The following is an 18,763-nucleotide window of genomic DNA, read 5'->3' as shown; positions in this document are numbered from 1 at the left end:
AAATTTACTGCATTTTCTCTTCAAATTCATATTAGAATGATTATGATAACATGAGAATTTGGTTTGATGCTAAAAAATTAATTTTGATTATTAATAATTTACCAAGCAAAATGCCTATTTCTTTTTTAAATATTTAAAATTTTGAAATAATTTGTAATTTAATTTAAAAATCCAAATGAATAATGAATAAATTGGGGAGGATCTCAGCTATATATCTTTTGAATGATAAATTGGAGCAACTTGCATGCTTCGTATACATATAGACAGACATATTGTTGGCGCCCATTTCAGTTTTCGTTGTCCACAATGCCTCATGATCATCTCCCATCGTAGCGCCCCCCAAGAAACCCCCGCGCATGGCGTCGTCCCAGTCCTCCAAAACCCTAACCCTAGACTCCTCCCACCTCTTCCTCACCGCCCTTCAATCCCTCGCTCAACAACAAACGCTTCCGCCACCACCACCGCTCTCACTCCCTCTTCCTCTTCCTTCTATTCCTTCCTTTTTCCCACAATCCAAGCTCGTCCCCAAAACCCGTTTCGCAGTCGACGCCTTCCGCTCCGCTGGCGATTTCTCCGTCTCCTACTTCCTCTCCCACTTCCACTCCGACCACTACACCGGCCTCTCCCCCAATTGGTCCAAAGGCGTTGTTTTCTGCTCCCACACCACCGCCAATCTCCTTATCAAAGTCCTCAATGTCCCTTCGCCGATCGTCGTCCCGTTGCCGCTCCGCGAAACCGTCGTGATCGATGGCTGCGAGGTTACGCTCATCGACGCCAATCATTGTCCCGGTGCGGTGCAATTCTTATTCAGGATTCCACGTCCCAACGGAGAATTCGATAGGTATGTTCACACGGGCGATTTTCGGTTCTGTGATTGGATGAAATTAGACCCTTTTTTAGCTGAATTTATAGGTTCCGATGCGGTTTTCTTGGATACTACGTATTGTAATCCGAAATTTGTGTTTCCGTCGCAAGAAGAGTCTGTTGAGTATGTTGCTAGTGTGATAGCGAGAATAGGGAGTGAATATCATAAGGGTGGTTCGATGAGGAATGTTTTGTTTCTTGTAGCTACTTATGTTGTCGGGAAAGAGAAGATTTTACTTGAGATTGCGCGGAGGTGTGGTAGGAAGATACACGTGGACGCTAGAAAAATGGAGGTTTTGCGTGTTTTGGGGTATGGAGAGAGCGGGGTGTTTACAGAGGATGAGTGTGAAAGTGATGTTCATGTTGTTGGGTGGAATGTATTGGGTGAGACATGGCCATATTTTAGGCCTAATTTTGTGAAAATGAAGGAGATCATGGAGGAAAGAGGGTACTCTAAGGTTGTGGGTTTTGTTCCAACAGGGTGGACTTATGAAGTGAAGCGCAATAAGTTTACGGTGAGGTCTAAGGATTCGTTTGAGATTCATCTTGTACCTTATAGCGAACATTCAAACTATGATGAACTTAGGGAATATGTGAAGTTTTTGAAACCCAAGCGTGTTGTTCCTACGGTGGGTTTGGATGTTGAAAATCTAGACAGCAAGCATGCTAATAAAATGCGAAAGCATTTTGCTGGGCTAGTTGATGAAATGGCCAACAAGCAAGAGTTCTTAAGGGGGTTTTATCGAGGGTCCTGTGAAATGGTTGACAAGGTTCAAAAGGGTGCCAGCAATGCCTCAAATGAGGGGATGGACGGGGAGAACGAGATCAAGGCATCCAAGGGAAAAACCATTAAAATAACTGATCCGGATCTTGTTTTGGACTTGTCATCTTCTCTGAAAGAATCTGGTACTCAAGATCCAGTTGTCTTGAATGTTGAGGATGCATATTCTCTGAAACAGCCTGGTTCACAAGATCTAACTGTGTTGGATGATGAGGAAACAGAGAAAATCATTCAGGAGCTTCGTGATTGCTTGCCAGCATGGGTCACTCGAAGCCAGATGTTAGATCTAATTAGCAGCTCTGGAAGGAATATTGTTGAAGCAGTGTCCAATTTCTATGAACGTGAAACTGAATTTCATGAGCAAGTTTTTGCTTGTACAGCTTCTACATCTACTTCTCAGACCAGCTCACTTAATGACTCTGCATCACTTTTGAACACAGGTATTGTTATGAGCAGTCCAGTTGTAACTGTTGGCAAATCTTTAAGTCAAGACGGTGAGCCAGCCTGCCTGATGCATTTGATTAAGAGTGGCAGTGGCATTTCTCCTGGAAAAATGAATAGGACTATTGGCGATGGGCCAAACAAGAAAGTAAAAGTCAATTCAATTAACAGTGGCACTTCTACTGGGAAAAGGAAAATGAATACTGTGAATAAGCTAAACAAGAAAGCAAAGGTCAATTCAACATCGGGCTCTGGTGGGTCAAAACAACCTACAATTACAAGATTTTTCAGTAAAGTTTTGCCTGATGTTTCTCAAGGTGGTAAGGTTGGAAGTACGTTTGAGCAATGCCCTAAAGATGAAAATCTGTTGCCTGATGCTGCTGCCAAGTTATACGAGGATGAAATAGATCTGTTTATTCAAATAATAAATGGTAACGAGTCATCTAAAAGCCATGCTGCCAACATCCTAAAGAAGACAAAAGGAGATATAAATAAGGCATTGGATATATACTACTGTAATCCTAAGGGTGACCTTAGTGACTCTAGCAAACCAGTTCTTTTACAGAGTGGTGTCGACAACTGCTCTCCTGGCCAAACGAAGAAGGTGCCAGAGAGATCAGAATGTATTCCTGATATCTCTGTTCAGGCATTATTAACAAAGGATGCGGATGCAACTCTTGTATCACTACCGCCGGAAAAATACAGTCCTATAGAGCATGGTTGGTTATTTTATATCTTGTAGATGTTATTCAACATCTTGAGCTTTCTTGTTGATATCTTTAGCTTCTAGATATCTTCCAAATGGCAATCTTTCACATTGATGTACATTTGCAGCATGCTGGAGGAGTGGACAACCTGCTCCATATATACATCTTGCAAGAACATTTGGGCAGCTCGAGGACGAAAAGGGAAAGATAAAAGCTACTTCTATGTTGTGCAATATGTTCAGAAGGTTTATTGCTACAGATTGCATATTTGATACTGTGTGTACAAATCTTTTATTCTTCCTGTAATGATACGACGGGTTGCATTTTATTAGTCTTGGCTGATTGGGGCTCATTCTTTTGCTTGCAATGGGTTTTATGACAAAGTTTGCTGATCTTGTCTCCGGAGGATGTGCTGCCTGCCGTGTATTTGTGCACAAATAAGATTGCTGCTGACCATGAAAATATAGTGAGTCTTCTTTCTGTAATCTTTATCCTGTTCTTGAGTCGGAGCTGACTTACCTTTCTTGGCCAGTCATCACAACAAAGGAATATGTTTATTAAGTTTTTTTTTTGATAAGTAAAGGAATATGTTTAATAAGTTTTGTTCCTGTTTGCATTATAAACAATACTATTCTGGGGTAGTCATTGTGTGAACTAGTAAATTTGAATTCAAAATCTATCTCCAAATTTAAATGATTTAATTTAATTAGCTCTATCAAGTTTCACTAGAGTCTGAAAAGCACAATGACTCAGTTAGACCAGAAGGGTAAGCCTATGTAGCTGGCTCCAAAATTTATTAATAGGTTTTTGCAAGAGTATTAAGTTATTTTGGAAGATGAGTGGAACTTTCTGATTGGTAGACTTCAATAATACTGGTAAAGTACTTTTGTCTAGTCTTTTAACCTGCCCAGCCTCAGGGGTGAGAGTCTTTAGGCATTAAGCTTCTTATCTTCTGTGCAATAAAACAATATGTCCTCATTTTAGAACAATGCTGCAGGAGCTAAACATTGGTGGTAGTTTGGTCACATCAGCACTCGAAGAGGCATGTGGCACAAATCGGTCCAAAATAAGAGAGATGTATAACAAGCTTGGTGATCTTGGTAGTAACAAGTGTTTTTTTTTTTTTTCATGATTTATATTTGGTCTGCTGGACTATGTCTTTCTGCAAGGTTGTTGTATAACCTATGAAATAGTCTATTGTGCTTAAAGGTGATGTTGCTCAAGAATGCCGACAAACACAGACATTACTTGCCCCTCCTTCACCACTTCTAATTAAAGATGTATTTTCTGCACTCCGAAAGATAAGGTATGAATAATCTATCTTCGTTTTCTATTTATGACAGAAATTATAGCTTAATAAACATATTAGTGACTATTCAGTGGTGGTTTTCTAAAGTGGATAAGGAATAATTCGTAGAATGATAGCACAAATCCAATGGTAATATCAGTGGGGTGTAATGCCTTGTAGGTATAATAGTTTTGGGACAAACTGGCATCTCACTCCCCCATAAAATAATGGGTGGAGGGTAAGGTCACAGCATATGGGTGCATGAGTTTATTTGCCTATCTCAAAAAGGAGAAAGAAAGAAAGATAGAGAGAGAAAGAAAAAGATGAATAACTGATTTTTTTTAAAAAAAATTTTAATTATTATTATTATTATTATTATTTCATATAGGTTCTGTTTTTGTCAATGAAAAACAGTTTATGTTATTAAAATATTTTTCATTTTAAAATTTTTATATATGTGGTGACTTTTCTTTTCACTTTTTCTCTTATATTCTTTTGGTTTTCGGCCAGCTGTTTTTGTTTTTCCTTTGGTGATTAGTTACCATGATTTTCTTGTTCTTTTTACTCTTACTAGTTAGGAATCTCCTCTTGTATACTTTCTGCGTATTTGGGAGCGCCTTACGCTTTTAATGATATTTCGATTATTTTTAAAAAAAATAAAAAAAAAATCCTTTTGGTCTTTGGTTGGACATTTTGAAAAATACTACAATTTACTAATGCTTAGGGAATTATCAACATGGCTAGGGAATTACCTAGGGATTGAACCATTACACACTTACACTGAAGGGATTTGATTATGCTTGTGGAGTTTTTGGCTTACTAGATTGTGCAAGATATGGTTATGAAGGAAAATATGTTCTAATTTCTTTTCATATTATGTAGTCAATTTTTATACTTATCAAAAAAATTATTCAAATTCCATAATCATAAGATTTTATTGATTTAAATATTTTAACTCAGGTACTAAATGCAAGCACTTTGTTATGTGAATTGTGAAATTACTTTTATCCTCGCTCTTCTTATATGGTATTCATCAGTGTACAAACAGGCAGTGGAAGTAATGTTCGAAAGAAAAGCCTCATGGTAAATCTCATGTGTTCTTGTAGAGAGAAGGAGATGAAGTTTCTTGTTAGAACTTTGGTAAGATTCTTAATATAGTTTTGCTTGGGAAATGTCTACACTTAATTAATAGTGATCTTTGTCTTTTTAATAGGATAATGTAAGGAAAGAAAGGGTGAAGTCTAAAACCACTAATCTGCACTTACCTGTTTAAACCTTTTTCTTTTTTCTTTTTTTTTTCTCCCTATGATGTATGTACTTATTTATTAATTATTATTATTATTTTTTAAATTTGGGGGGGGGTTTAACTTTTCTGTAACATGATGTGGATGGAGCCTCTGGTCTGTCTCTGATTTAGTGCAACCTCTAATTCTTGTGACCTGTTTGTCTCACTGTTTACTTTTTTGGTTGGGATTGAAATCAAACGTTTATTGTTTGAGGAAGCTTTTGCACGGTAGTGAGGAAGGAAGTGTTTAAGGTTCAGGTGTTTTTGCTCTAGGCGGTTGAGCTTCAAATTTCTTTTGATCCCCGTTGTAGCACCACCGTGTAACCAAGGCTTTCCTATTTATTTCTCCTTGTGCCCTCTAGTTTACATTTATCATTTGGGCTTCTTGTTTAATAATTCTTACTCATTTATCATTAAAGGGCCTAAATATTTATTTAAATTGAAAAATATAGCATAGATTAATTTTTGAATACTTGCTTCTTTTGGTGTTTATGGAGAGAGAAATAATAGGTGCTTTGAGGATTTGGAAAGGTCCTCTGAGGATATATTATCCTCTTATATTCATACTTTGTATCTTTGGACTGTAACGTATGTTTATCCGGTGTCGGTTAGCTATGATGAGTTCCTTGTACGTTTTTCTCATCCTAGTTAGGTGATCCTTTGTATACTCCTAGTGTACTTTGGGGCGTCTACGCATTTAATAAAACTGATTTACTTATCAAAAAATAATAATAATAATTAATTTTTGAAAACATTCATGCTATACAAAAAATAGAGATAGCTGAAATAGATAGGGTGAAAATGTAGTTGCTTTACCTTTATTTTGTCATTTGTGCTTTTGATTCCCTGAGAAAGAGTGTTTCGCCTTTCACTTTGCTTAATTATTTTGCTTTCTCATGGTCTTCTACTTTGTTTTTCTTGCAACAAAATTTAAGAATTAAAATCTTCTGTATTCATGTGTGATGCACTGAAAAGTATGTCTTTTAAGCCAGGTTGGATTCTATGGTTATCTTTTAATCCTGGTTGGATTCTATGATTACTGAGAAAATATATTCATTCCATTGCACAGTATATGATTGTGATTTTCTTTCTTGGTTGTCGCAAAATAGATTAAGTTTTTCGAAAATGAAAGCATTTATGCATTTAACTTCTCATATTAGCCTTAGATTGAACTCACATTTTCAAATTTGAGCCCACCTCTATTGGCCCATCAAAGGACGTTCGGAAGGGTTTTTGTTCATTAAAATGTGGGTGATTGATAAACTTTCACATTTTGTGGAACAGAGAAATTATTATTTTTGAATGAGACTTGTGAATGGTGGAACTTAAATATGTTTAACTTATTGTTTTGAACCATTTTCTGTCTGTACCCAGTTTTAAGTATCATTTCTGTGCAGGTCAGGAATTTACGGATTGGAGCAATGATGAGAACTGTTCTTCCTGCTTTGGCTCAAGCTGTCTTTATTAATTCCTGCCCTAACTTTTACCATGAAGGAAGAGTTGAAAATTTGAAGGAGAAGCTTCAGGTGATTATTTCTGCTAGTTGTAATGGATGCTGGCATTTTTTCATCATTTAGTTGTTTTTTTTTTTTTATTAAAGATGTTCATCCTATCTTATCACTGATTTAAACAAATGAGTTTTTGGCATAATCTCTGAACATTTTTGTAGAGTTTTTATAATAAAAAGTATCTTCTTCATCTTCTATATTTTAATTTTATTATGAAAAGTTCATTTTGTATTCAATCATTTAATTTTATGTGGCCATACTTATTATGTATCATGATTTGTTTTTTATAGCATTTCTGTTGCTTATTTGATCTTTTGGTTTCTTGTCAGTGCCTTTCTGCGACTGTAGTTGAAGCCTATAATATAGTCCCCAATTTGGTTAGTATCGATTTTTATGCAATAAGGTTCTTTTCTGTTTTCTTTTTTCTTCTCTGGCAACTAAATTTTTTGAACTTTCTTTTTGCTGTTTGCTAAATCTCTTTATTTTGCAATGTGTAATGAAAATAAATGTTTCCTTTCATATGTTGATAATAGAATGTGTTTTATTTGTTAATTTGTCTTAGCTGAAGGTGAGAAAATAACAACATACTTAATTTCCAGGACATTAGTTATCACTGGGAAAATCATTTTTGTTTTTACAAGTTGTAAAGTGGTTAAATGAAAAAAGAAAAGAAAAGAAAAGATCACAGTATTTTGTCGTTCCAAATGCAGTACAATGCATTTGTTTTATGAGAATTAGGAAATCACAGCATAAAAATGAATAAATAAATCTGCCTGTTTTAAAGAAAGCCATTTTTGTTTTATTTTTCCATTTTCTTTGTTTCAAAGAAAGACATATATACTCCTTTCTTTTCATTCAAATTCTTGAGCAATAATAGATAAAGTCTTAAAATTATACGGAGACAAAGAAAATAGAAAAGTAAAAAAAAAAAAAAGTCATATATACTCCTTTCTTGTGACAAACTTTTTTAAGAATCAGGGACATGTATTTGTTGAAATCACTATCTCAAAATGTAACGCTTGTCTGCTGTTTGATAATTGTAAGCAGGATCTGGTTGTTCCCTCTCTCATGATCAAGGGCATTGAATTTTCTTCTTCAACTTTGTCAATGGTTCCAGGAATACCTATTAAGCCTATGCTTGCAAAGTATATATTCTTGATGCACTATATGCTTCTTTTTCTCCCTTTTCCAAGTTATGCATGATGCATGCGAATGTTTTGGCTTATTGTTTGTGTCATTTGTTCCTTGTGGTAGAATCACCAATGGTATCCCGCAAGCGCTGAAGCTCTTCCAAAATAAAGCCTTTACATGTGAATATAAGTATGCTTTTTATTCTTTAGTAGATAATTTCTTTTCTAATGCTGTTTTGATTTCCTCCATGCCGTTCTTTAAAGTTTCACTGAATCATATTATAAACTAGGCTTACTAACAGAGGGACAGGCAACAGACTACAGTAGTCATGTTGAAATTCTTATTTGGAGATAATAATAAATATTGCACACAATTTTGGTTGTATTGAGAACATTATTGTGATTTTTACTGTATTTTATCTAACTCTACCATACTGACATCATAATGGTAGAATTGAAAGAATATAACTGCATGCAAGATGAGGAGAGACATGAACATATTGAACATGATAACAAATGCTAAAGTTACTAGTGTGGTAAAAGAAAATAATCTAACTCCAGCCTTAGCATGTAATTATTGAACTACAGCAAAATCAGTTTAGTGTACTACAACTTATACTCTATCAGATCTAGGCGTTTGTGGTGAATAAACACTATTCATTAGTACGGCGGTGCAGTAGATGCTTTTTTTTTTTTTTCCTTCATGTCTGAAGAGAGAAGATCTGTGCTAAGGGAAATAGAGTAGCAATAGTGAATGTTGATCATCTGGGCAAGCAGCTTCCATTTTTTTTTAATACATAATGCCAGGCTTGATTTAGGTCTTAAAGGGAATATCACTTTTAGCTTTTTTGTTGGATTCTCGTTTTTATGTCCTGAACTTCAAATTGTTCTTCATATTTGCTCCTGCAGGTTCCCATCATCGTGATAATCCACACTTGGGAACTTCAACTTTCTTTTTTTTGTTCTTTATCCATAGGCTTTTATATTATTTTCCTTCTCATAAGAGATCACTTCTGTTTCTCTTTGCTTTTGTTCAGTCATCATGGTACAATTTCTTGATGAACATAATTAGTTTAGTGGTGGAGAATATATTATTTTTGGTAAGCTGGCTGCATTACCTGCTGAACTGGTTTCTGTTGTTGCAATTTCAGATATGATGGTCAGCGTGCCCAAATTCACAAATTAGTTGATGGATCTGTACGCATTTTTTCACGAAATGGGGATGAAACAACATCAAGGTTTCCAGATTTGATTAATATAATTAAGGAGTCGTGTAAGCCTGCTGCAATGACTTTTGTACTGGATACAGAGGTAAGAACATATTAGTGCCAGATGCTTCTTTGTCATTTGAGGATTGAACCTTTTCTCTATCCTTTTTTTTAAAGGTAAGAACTGGTTTATTTTCAAGGTGATACATGATTGATCATAAACTAAGCACTCAGAATCATTCCTAATGTGGTTCTTTCTGGTTTCAGGTTGTTGCAGTTGATAGGAAGAATGGCTGCAGACTCATGTCCTTCCAAGAACTATCTTCACGAGGGAGAGGGAGCAAAGATACCTTTATTACAGTGGATAGTGTGAAGGTTTGATGCATTACCTATTTTGTGTCATGATAGGGTCCAATGATTCAATGCTTAATTATGAAAGCTAAAGACTGTTTTTCTTAACTTTGGTGCCAATTTATTGAACATAATTTCTTGCGAACAATTTTTATGTTAGGGGTTCTGGTAATTATTTGCTATATTTCTCGAAGAAAATGCAAGAAGTTTTCCTCTCTTTACATAGTGAAGCCTTTTAGTTTATTAGTATTGTTATAAGCATAGGATAGAAATTAAAAGGATGTTTGTAAGTACTTGTGATTCCCTTTGAGATGCTACGTAAAAAAGGAAAGAGATAGAATTCTGTTATGACTGTTGCATGCTATTTTTTGAAGCTGGCCTGTGTAGATTCCTCGTATTCCAATTGTTTTAATTGAACATTTTTCTTATTTTTAATTTTATTGTATACGTTTTTACGGCTATGTTTATAAAATTAGGTGTTGTGTTTTATATTCTTGACAGTAGCAGAAGGTTACTACCTATACAATTGGGCTCAACATGGTTGATGTAGGACAGATTTATCTGCCTATACAGTTAGGCTCAACATGACCTCTCATATTATCACTTATTCCAAAAGCTTAAGTTGATAGGAAGGGATAAATTTAATCATTTAATCTTAGAATGGTACTGTATGAATTCAATGAGGTTGGGATGGGTCCAGTTCTTGGGTTAAATGGGACAAAGCAGCACTTGGATGGATGAGTATCTTAAGTGGAACTTTTGAAATAATATTCAAATGAATTAGGTCAAGGAATCTGATTTGAGGAGATAATTATAGTAAGGGAAGCAGAGTTGAATCATAGTGTGGGTTCAGTGTGGGTTCATGGGTTCAACTTTGTAGAGGAAGGAGGGAGACTATATGATCTTGTGATGGTGAAAGAGAACTAATCAATTCTTTTCATGCAATTATGTGTTTCATAGTTTACATCAAATTTGTCAAATATGAACCATTTGTTTATTTAATCTATCTTGTCTTGTTCAATGGGCAATGAACACGTGAAATTTCATTATGAGAGAGCTTGACCAGTAAATATAAGGTGGTGCTATTCATGTCTGTGTTAATAAGTGACAGAGAGATGAGAGAATAGCTAATAGGTGACAAACCTTGGTGATGGATCTTATAGCTGTTTTTTTTAAAAAATTGTAGTAATATGATGTATATTACTGTTTCGCAGTAAAGTTTACTTTCTTTATTTCCTTTTTTGTTATTTTTCATCAACTATGCTTTTGTTTAAATTTCTGGATATGTTTCTGACAGTTTCTTTACATGCAGGTTGATATTTGCGTGTTTGTCTTTGATATAATGTTTGCTAATGGAGAGCGGTAATTATTTTGGGTGTTTTTGTCTCATATATGTATATTGAAACTTTAGGACAAAACTATAAATACAACAATGTTTTTACATTTTTGCATTCTCTTATATACTTCTTGTGTACTAAAGGTGGGCCCCTCGGCGCTTTTAGATATGCATAACATTACTGAACACTTTTTTTTTTTTTTGATATCACTGATTCCATGTATTCTCAAAAGGGCAATTTTGAGATTCATCATTGTAGATGTATTCTTCTTTCTTTGGTGGCTGGGCAAGAATTGAGGGTACTCTGACCCAAGTCTATCTATGCTCGCATCACTACCTGAGCCAAGGCCTGGGGAGAAATTAGAGATGGGAGTGTGATGGAGTGGTGCTAGTGGCCATCCCCAAGGAGTTATTTTGCTTGGTACATGCGGACGGGGGGTCTACCTGTGCTGATAAATTAGTGCAGTCTGAAAAGAGTCCCGACTGCCTTTGGGGGGGGGGTGTTGTGGAATTGGGGGTTACATGGGGTAAAATGGGCCAGTGGTTTTATTATTGTCATCCAATTTGTTGCTTATCTTTGGGATTAATTTTGAATTTAGCTAATATCTTACTCTATTACAGGCTGTTGAGCTTTTCTCTCCGCCACAGACGAAAAAGTATGTGTCTCCACATTCTATGATGCAGTTATTCTTTCATTTTGCTGGATTCAAGAGACCTTATTTTCTGTGAAAGTATACTGTAATCTAATCCTTTAAATCCTTTGTGCCAAACATTCACAGAACTGAAGGATTTGTTTTATGATGAGAAGTTGGGATATTTTGAATATGCAAAGGAAATGACAGTAAGTGCTTGAGTTTCATCTTTTATTTATTTTTTATATTATAGTTCAATCGGCGGTTTATATGATTTATCTGTTTGTAGGTCGAAGCAGATGATACTTGTTTGACCAATGAAGCCACGTTAAGTAAGATAAGCTCTTTTCTTGAAGATGCATTCCGCTCCTCATGTGAAGGGATCATGGTTAAATCACTGGATGTTGATGCTGAATATTCTCCATCAAAGCGTACTGACACATGGTTAAAGGTTATTGGAATATGATCATTTAGCTACTTCACTATCTGATGAACAGAGAGCAAGAAAATGATTGACCTCTGATTGACACTCTTATTTTGTTTGAAGGTCAAGCGAGACTATGTGGAAGGATTGAATGACTCTCTTGATTTAGTCCCAATCGGTGCTTGGCATGGTAATGGGAGAAAAGCTGGATGGTAATACCTCATTTCTTTATGCTTTTTCATGCCCGTGGTTGGTTAGTTGCTACGACACAATTTGGAATTTGCATGAAATTACAAATGGTTCACTCTTGCCATGCTGAACCATTTAAGGCACAAAATTTCAGTTTATAGTAGAACCATTGGAACAGGGAAAAAGAACATAAACAAAGAAAACGTATCATTAATAACAGGAATTCTTAATTCATTTTTGGTCACATTGAAAAATAATAAACATTGAGCTGTAGGTTGGTTGTTGGTGGGCGTTGTGGACTCATCAGATTCAAAAGGTTAACAAGTTACAGTTGAAGCCAGGCATTGGATAGGATTAGAGTGTTTCACATTGTAGTGTCCAATCGAACACACACACACACACACACACACACACACATTCTCATGTATATGTATAATATTTTTATATACTTATATTTTAAATAAGTGTATATAAACAAATAGTAACATGTAAGTGTATAAAGACATAAAGAAGTGGCAGTAAGGTATCTATTTTATTACTAAAGCAATATTCAGTGATGTGATTCCATTTGTGCTGATGCTTTCTATGTGAATCCTCAATGAGTTTGAGTGGTCTTACAGATTGAGTTTGACTCTCTTATGTTACAGGTACAGTCCATTTCTTATGGCATGTTACAACCCTGACACTGAGGAATTCCAAAGCGTATGCCGTGTCATGTCCGGATTCTCAGATTCTTTTTACACAGAGGTAAGTGTGGATGTTGCATGCATAGTTAGTTATTTTTGATAGGTAATTGTTGCTTAAAGCTTCATAAGGTTTAGTCTTCAGCTGATTTATGAGGCGAGGTTTTGGTTATGCTGTTGCATGCTTTCGACAATAACCAAGGATTTCTACATTGTAATGCAGATGAAAGATTTATTTTCTAGGGACAGGATCCTGTCTAAAAAGCCAGCTTATTATCTAACAGCCGAGTTGCCTGATATGTGGTTTTCACCAGAAGTTGTTTGGCAAATAAGGGGTGCAGACTTCACAGTGTCACCAGTTCACAAGGCTGCCATAGGTTTGGTTCATCCATCTCGTGGAATCTCAATCAGATTCCCTAGATTCATCCGCTCTGTTTCTGATAGAAATCCCGAAGAATGTAGCACAGCTGCAGATATAGCTGAAATGTTTCAATCTCAGACTCGAAAGATGGACGTGCCAGCTGAAGATTGATCAGTCCTTTGTTATTCTGTACATAAGCTGCTTTTGCAGTTCAAGTAGCGGCATGTGTAGTGTACAAAGGATGAGATGCAGTTGAAGTTTTGCTACGTTATCTGTTGCTGCATTTTGAACAATACTGAAAAGGATTTCGTTTTAAATTTCAAATTACATTGAATGTCCCACTTCTGCATAATAAGCAATAACCCTCATTTCCACCCCCATCCACCCCACCTACTCCCAATGAAAAGAGAGAAAAAAAACCTCTTCTTGATAACCCTAGTACATATATCCTGCTTATTTATTTGGGTAAAATGGACACACATTATATATATGATCGTCCATAACTTTGAACAAAAAGCAAGCGGCAACAGTATGCAAACCCTCCTCTTCCTGTAATGGATTCCTTGATGCCGTATATAAGCCTTCCTGTATATGCTCTCTGCGAATGTCTTTTGGTGACGTCTTGTTTCTGGATATTGAGAGCTTCAGACTTTGGTCCACTCCAGGTATCTAACACTCAGGCTCGCACCAGTCTTTGTAATAAGCTACATGTGCACTTGTAGTTGACTTCAAACTCCTGTATCTTTAAATGGATATCTAGTACATTAAATGCCTACCAGATGAGGAAAATGAGTTTGCCAAATGCAATCAAACTTGCAACATATCACCATGTTTTTTTCAGCAAAAACAGCCATAAACTCTGCAGTCCAGGCATCATTTAAGCCTCACCAGGTAGGATGCCCATATCTCATCAGCTGGAGGAGATGGTTGAACCCAATGCCCTGGTATGCGGCTGCACCAAATTTAACAGCAATTACAGATGATGAAACTGGAAGTAAAAAAATAATGCAGAATGAATGGGGGGGTCCAACGCTAGTGGAGGTGTTGTGCCTGTAATTACATTAAAGCAAGCGGCATATACCAAAAAGGAATGACATCCTTACCTTCCTCCTGGTCTTATATATGCATCCCATGCTCTTCTCACCTGCAAGCAGCGGACCTTATTAAGATTTAAATCTAAACAAAATCAGATGCTGGTATGTGCATGGGCTATCTATTATTACATGGCCATCCAGGGAGCAGTTAATTAAACTAGCACTGGAATATCAGGCAATCAATTACATGAACACAGTAGATAGTTGTATCTTGCAAGGTACGTAGAAACTTGAAGAGGTACTAATTGAAATCACCTCAATAAGCGTGCCCATATCAGTATTGCTGCCATGATAATAATGATAGAACTCTAACGGTAGATTTGCCACAGATTCATAAGCTCCACTAAATCCTTGTCCCTCTGATCCTTGTTTTCCACCATCACTGGCAGTGACTGTAGTGGGGCCTTTATAATTTTCAGTTTCATATATTGGGTCTATACTTTCCTTATTACCGCCTTTATCACTGCTTAGAACTTTTGAGTCAGGCCCGTGACTCTGGAGGGGTTTCCTAGATTCCTCAGCAGTTGCAATGGCCTCCCTAGCAGCATCTGTGTCAGCTGCAGCAATTGCCTGGCGCTCCTCTTCTTCAACCGCGGCTTGAACTCTCTCAAGAAACTTGTCATCCTCCTCGGGAAGGAAATGACCTGCATAATTATCCAACCAACAATAAGTATGTGTAATTATTGAATCAAATATATTGAACATTGCAGTTAAATCTCATTTACATAGTACCATATAAACCAAATTACAGTAACACAAAAATAATATGAATAAAGTCGTGCATATCATCGTGCCCTATCAAAAATGGCAAGCATGAAGGGCCTGTCTGTTCAGTAATATGACAATATTAATCAAATTAACGTCAGAGAGTATAACAGCAACATAATATTGCAATTAAATTCAACTTTGATGTTGAGATATTACACAATTTGTAATGGTCAAGAAGTATTCATATTATACTTGATATGTGAAATGTGTTCCTCTGTGGTTACACGCAACCTGATATACAACTCGCCAGATTTACATTTTAAGCAAATAGAACATTTGCCACAACTGAGACAAGTACTAAAAAGAATAAGAACCATTGGAAAGCAGACCTTGTTTCTTCAATTTTTGGATCCTAATGGAACGCAACTCTTGCAATTTCTCCACGATTAATACCTGCTCAAGCTGAAATATAAAAAACATTGTGTCAGGCAGAGAGATAAATGGTAGTACCCTTTGAATTACATCAGATCATTGCTATCCAAGCAAGGTCTTCCACATGAAAAAAAGTTCCACACAATGCGCATTTTCTTTCCCCAGAGCATGATAATGGCACTGGTAGAAAACATGAAAAATAGTATCTCACCATCAAATGATCTCATATCAATATATGGATTGGGAAAGAGACAAATCAAATCAGTTGGAGAAAACATGTGGCGAAAAGACAGAATGAGGATAGGAAGTGGAGTTCCACCACTGCTGCCCACCGTGGTTGTGGAGGGGAGACCCACCTCTGGTGAAGGGACAACTCCACTTTGTTTTTTAATTTTTTTTATAAGTAACAAGGCTGACCTCTACTTCTTAAAAGGTGAGTGTGTAAGCGAAAAATATTTTGAAAAAGCTTGCCAAACAAGGCAAAAATATCTGAACATTCTAGATGAAAGTGTGCTTTTTATGCGCGGCAAAGACTAACTACTGCATGGGTATGTAAGAAGCGGTAAGAGGAAAGCCAATGATAATGTTGCTCAAGACAGAAAAATATGATCATAGGCTTGAACCCAGGAAAAGCAGAATGTGGGAATAGAATTCATATGAGGTAGAAGGATGAAGTTATCTTAAACAGGAAAAAAAAAAAAAAAAAAAAAAGAGGAAGAAGAAGAAGAAAGAAGGAAAAGGGGAAAAAGGGTATTAGTAGATATTTCATTTTCAGGCATATCATATGGGGAACTTTTAACTATGGTCCACATGCACTGGATACTCGGTACCGAACGACATCTTAACAAACGAAGTTTCTACATAACACATTTATGTGGCATGTACAACCAACGCTCACCTCCAATTCTAGTCTCTTTCTCTCCTCTCTTGCTTTAATATTTGCAACTTCTTTCATCTTCTCTACCTGCAAAGTCACATGCCTCAGTCACTGAGAAAAAATATTAAGCCTACAAACTGCAAAGACAACTGGTCATCAACACAATGAATGAAAGCCCAAAAAAAGGAAACAATTGTGATCCTGTCAGTGTTCCGGGTCAAAATAGAGGACCAGACAACCTAGTTAAACAAATTTTTTACAATTGTGTCAAGATAAATAAAAATAAAAAATACATAAATTTAAAAAGGACAATATGTGAAGAAATATAGATAATTGTTGATGTTCACCACTAAAAATCCTGTGCTTTAACCTTTAATCTGCTCATTTATTAAATAACTAACAGGAAACAGATGATGTAACGATTATAATATTAATTAAACGATTAAATTCACAATTTTCTAGTAGCTTAAAATTTTGGGACAGTTGGTGATTTAACAGTATCCATACAAGATTACAAGTGCTATATTTACTTGAGACTGGCCATACAATGAGCATAGCTTGAAATTCTAACAAGAATGAATTTGTTTAATGAATAGAAGTACAAATAGTTTTGATAAGAAAAGAGGGAGTTTAAGAGAGCTGCTATTCTTGCTAACAAATCCACATTATTCGTGGTACCTCATGTCATCATATGGGTTTAGCAACACAAAAGTTGCCACACTATTCTAGTTTTCTAAAACTTTAGAGACAACATTTTGTGTTAAGCATGAAAAGTATCTAATTTGACTCTCTTTATTGATGTCCTTTATCGCCACCCAACCTGCACTCCATAACAATCAGTCACTTAACTCTCTATGGTCTAAAATTGGCTCCTCCTTGGTTCCATATGCGAAACAGAATCTTAATTTGCTTCCAAAATGGATGAAATATTTTTCAAAACCACAGAAACTGTCAAAAACAAATAACCTTACTCAAAGATTTGAACTAAAGACTCTTCAGAAAAAAGGATTTTATATTGGCTGCTAAACTAAATTGATTAGCAGTACATTTCCATAGACTAACACAAACAAATACTGGTTGAAAAGTGTAGCCTAACATGTAAGTATCCAATACCTTGCGCTTTGCAATATCATTAGCAATCTCCCTAGCCCTCCATTCATCAGCTTCTTGATCGGCTTGTTCAAATAGTTCACGCTCCTAATTGTCAAAACAATAAAAGAAAAGAAACAAACTAAGCATCCGTCCAACATAAGCCCAAAAACCAAAAGAGAGGCAGAAAGGACACCACCTTTGAGCACATTTCTGCAATGCGCTTCCTCTTTCTTTTCCTCCAAAGTTTATTTCGTTTATACTTCCCAATTTTATTTGACAATCTAACAGCGGCAGACCTTTCTTCCCATGGAGTCCTTTCATCCATGATCACCCTAAATGGTTCAAGCTGAGCTCTTAATTTTGCCATCAATGTATTCGCCGCAACCACTGAACACGACTCTTGGGATTCCATACTAACCCCCTTATCTTCCAAATTTTTTTTGAACCCATGAACCGAAATGCCATTGGACCAATAGCCTTCATCTTCCATACACCCTTTACCATCTTTGATCATTGACAACATCTCTAACTCGTTCTCCCTATCAAGGATATTGATTCAATTAACACAACTCGTTTCAGTTGCGTGCAATGTGGGCATGATAATAACAAACAAAACGAACACAGAATGCTACCAAATGGGCACATAAACGATTTGACAGTGAAATAAAGGCGTATGCAATTGGGATTGGGACATACATTGCTTGTGCAAGATCAAGAGCATCTTGTAGCTCTCTAAGCCGATCCTTCACATTTTGAGTCTCCCAAAAGGCACGCGACATTGGCGGGTTAGGCGGTAACATCGGAAACCACAGCTGTGGTGCCGCGGATTGGAATGGAACCGGATTCATTGCTACAAAAAATGTATATATAAGAGAATCAAAAAAAAAAAAAAAAAAAAACGAATATTTGAAGCAGAAAAAGAATACCCAGCTGAAAAATCAACTCTTTCCCAAAAAGTTGAAATTTTCCATACAAAACTTGTTACCGGTGTAGCTGAACTGCAAATCAGCGATAAAAGACCTGGGGTCTGTGAATTCTATATTCTATAGAGAGAGAGAGAGAGAGAGAGAGAGAGAGTGGTACCGAAGCAAGTAAACGATGAGTTGGCTGAAGGTCGGAGGTCGGCGGAGAAGCGGGCGACGGAGCTGGAAGCGGCGCCGGAGTTTCGGTGGTGAGACGCTTCACGCTTGGCTGGAGGTCGGAGGTTGAAAAAAAGAAGAAGAGAGAGAGAGAGAGAGAGACAATACTCCCTATTTTTTTCACATATGCTCATCAAAATTGCACCCAATATTTCAATAATTTGGTGAGTATTTTAATTATTTAGGTATAGAGCCGTACGAGAGTAATCTAACAGGAGAAAAAAAAGATTAAA

At 36.3% G+C, this 18,763-nt stretch overlaps 2 protein-coding genes across 3 annotated transcripts; one reads left to right on the top strand and one right to left on the bottom strand.

The window, feature by feature from the left end:
- The first annotated feature begins 251 nt into the window (after positions 1-251).
- LIG6 (DNA LIGASE 6) lies at positions 252-13,499 on the top strand. 2 transcript variants are annotated; one of them, XM_059593439.2, is made up of 19 exons: positions 252-2,805; positions 2,921-3,038; positions 3,178-3,259; positions 3,791-3,893; positions 4,003-4,099; positions 5,119-5,221; positions 6,764-6,892; positions 7,204-7,251; positions 7,922-8,019; positions 8,129-8,194; positions 9,156-9,315; positions 9,480-9,587; positions 10,876-10,925; positions 11,521-11,555; positions 11,679-11,740; positions 11,821-11,982; positions 12,079-12,167; positions 12,792-12,891; positions 13,051-13,499. In XM_059593439.2, the coding sequence occupies exons 1-19, from the start codon at positions 357-359 to the stop codon at positions 13,357-13,359; spliced, it is 4,368 nt and encodes a 1,455-aa protein (XP_059449422.2). In that variant the 5' UTR covers positions 252-356; the 3' UTR covers positions 13,360-13,499. The 2 variants fall into 2 exon arrangements, with proteins under 2 accessions (XP_059449422.2, XP_059449423.2); XM_059593440.2 differs by lacking the exons at positions 10,876-10,925; positions 12,079-12,167; positions 12,792-12,891; positions 13,051-13,499 and having other exon boundaries at positions 11,821-11,911.
- LOC132180568 (U11/U12 small nuclear ribonucleoprotein 59 kDa protein) lies at positions 13,482-18,729 on the bottom strand. The gene is made up of 9 exons (XM_088517015.1): positions 18,475-18,729; positions 18,088-18,241; positions 17,588-17,930; positions 17,413-17,496; positions 16,321-16,386; positions 15,380-15,452; positions 14,538-14,926; positions 14,292-14,332; positions 13,482-14,140 (listed from the first exon to the last, which is right to left on the bottom strand). The coding sequence occupies exons 1-9, from the start codon at positions 18,662-18,664 to the stop codon at positions 14,062-14,064; spliced, it is 1,419 nt and encodes a 472-aa protein (XP_088373141.1). The 5' UTR covers positions 18,665-18,729; the 3' UTR covers positions 13,482-14,061.
- Positions 18,730-18,763: the final 34 nt, after the last annotated feature.

The sequence above is a fragment of the Corylus avellana genome, chromosome 5, assembly GCF_965113065.1.
Source record: "Corylus avellana chromosome 5, dhCorAvel1.hap1.2, whole genome shotgun sequence".
Taxonomy (NCBI): Eukaryota; Viridiplantae; Streptophyta; class Magnoliopsida; order Fagales; family Betulaceae; genus Corylus; species Corylus avellana.
Note: the sequence above shows the minus strand (reverse complement) of the source record. Positions and strands in the feature narration are given on the sequence as shown.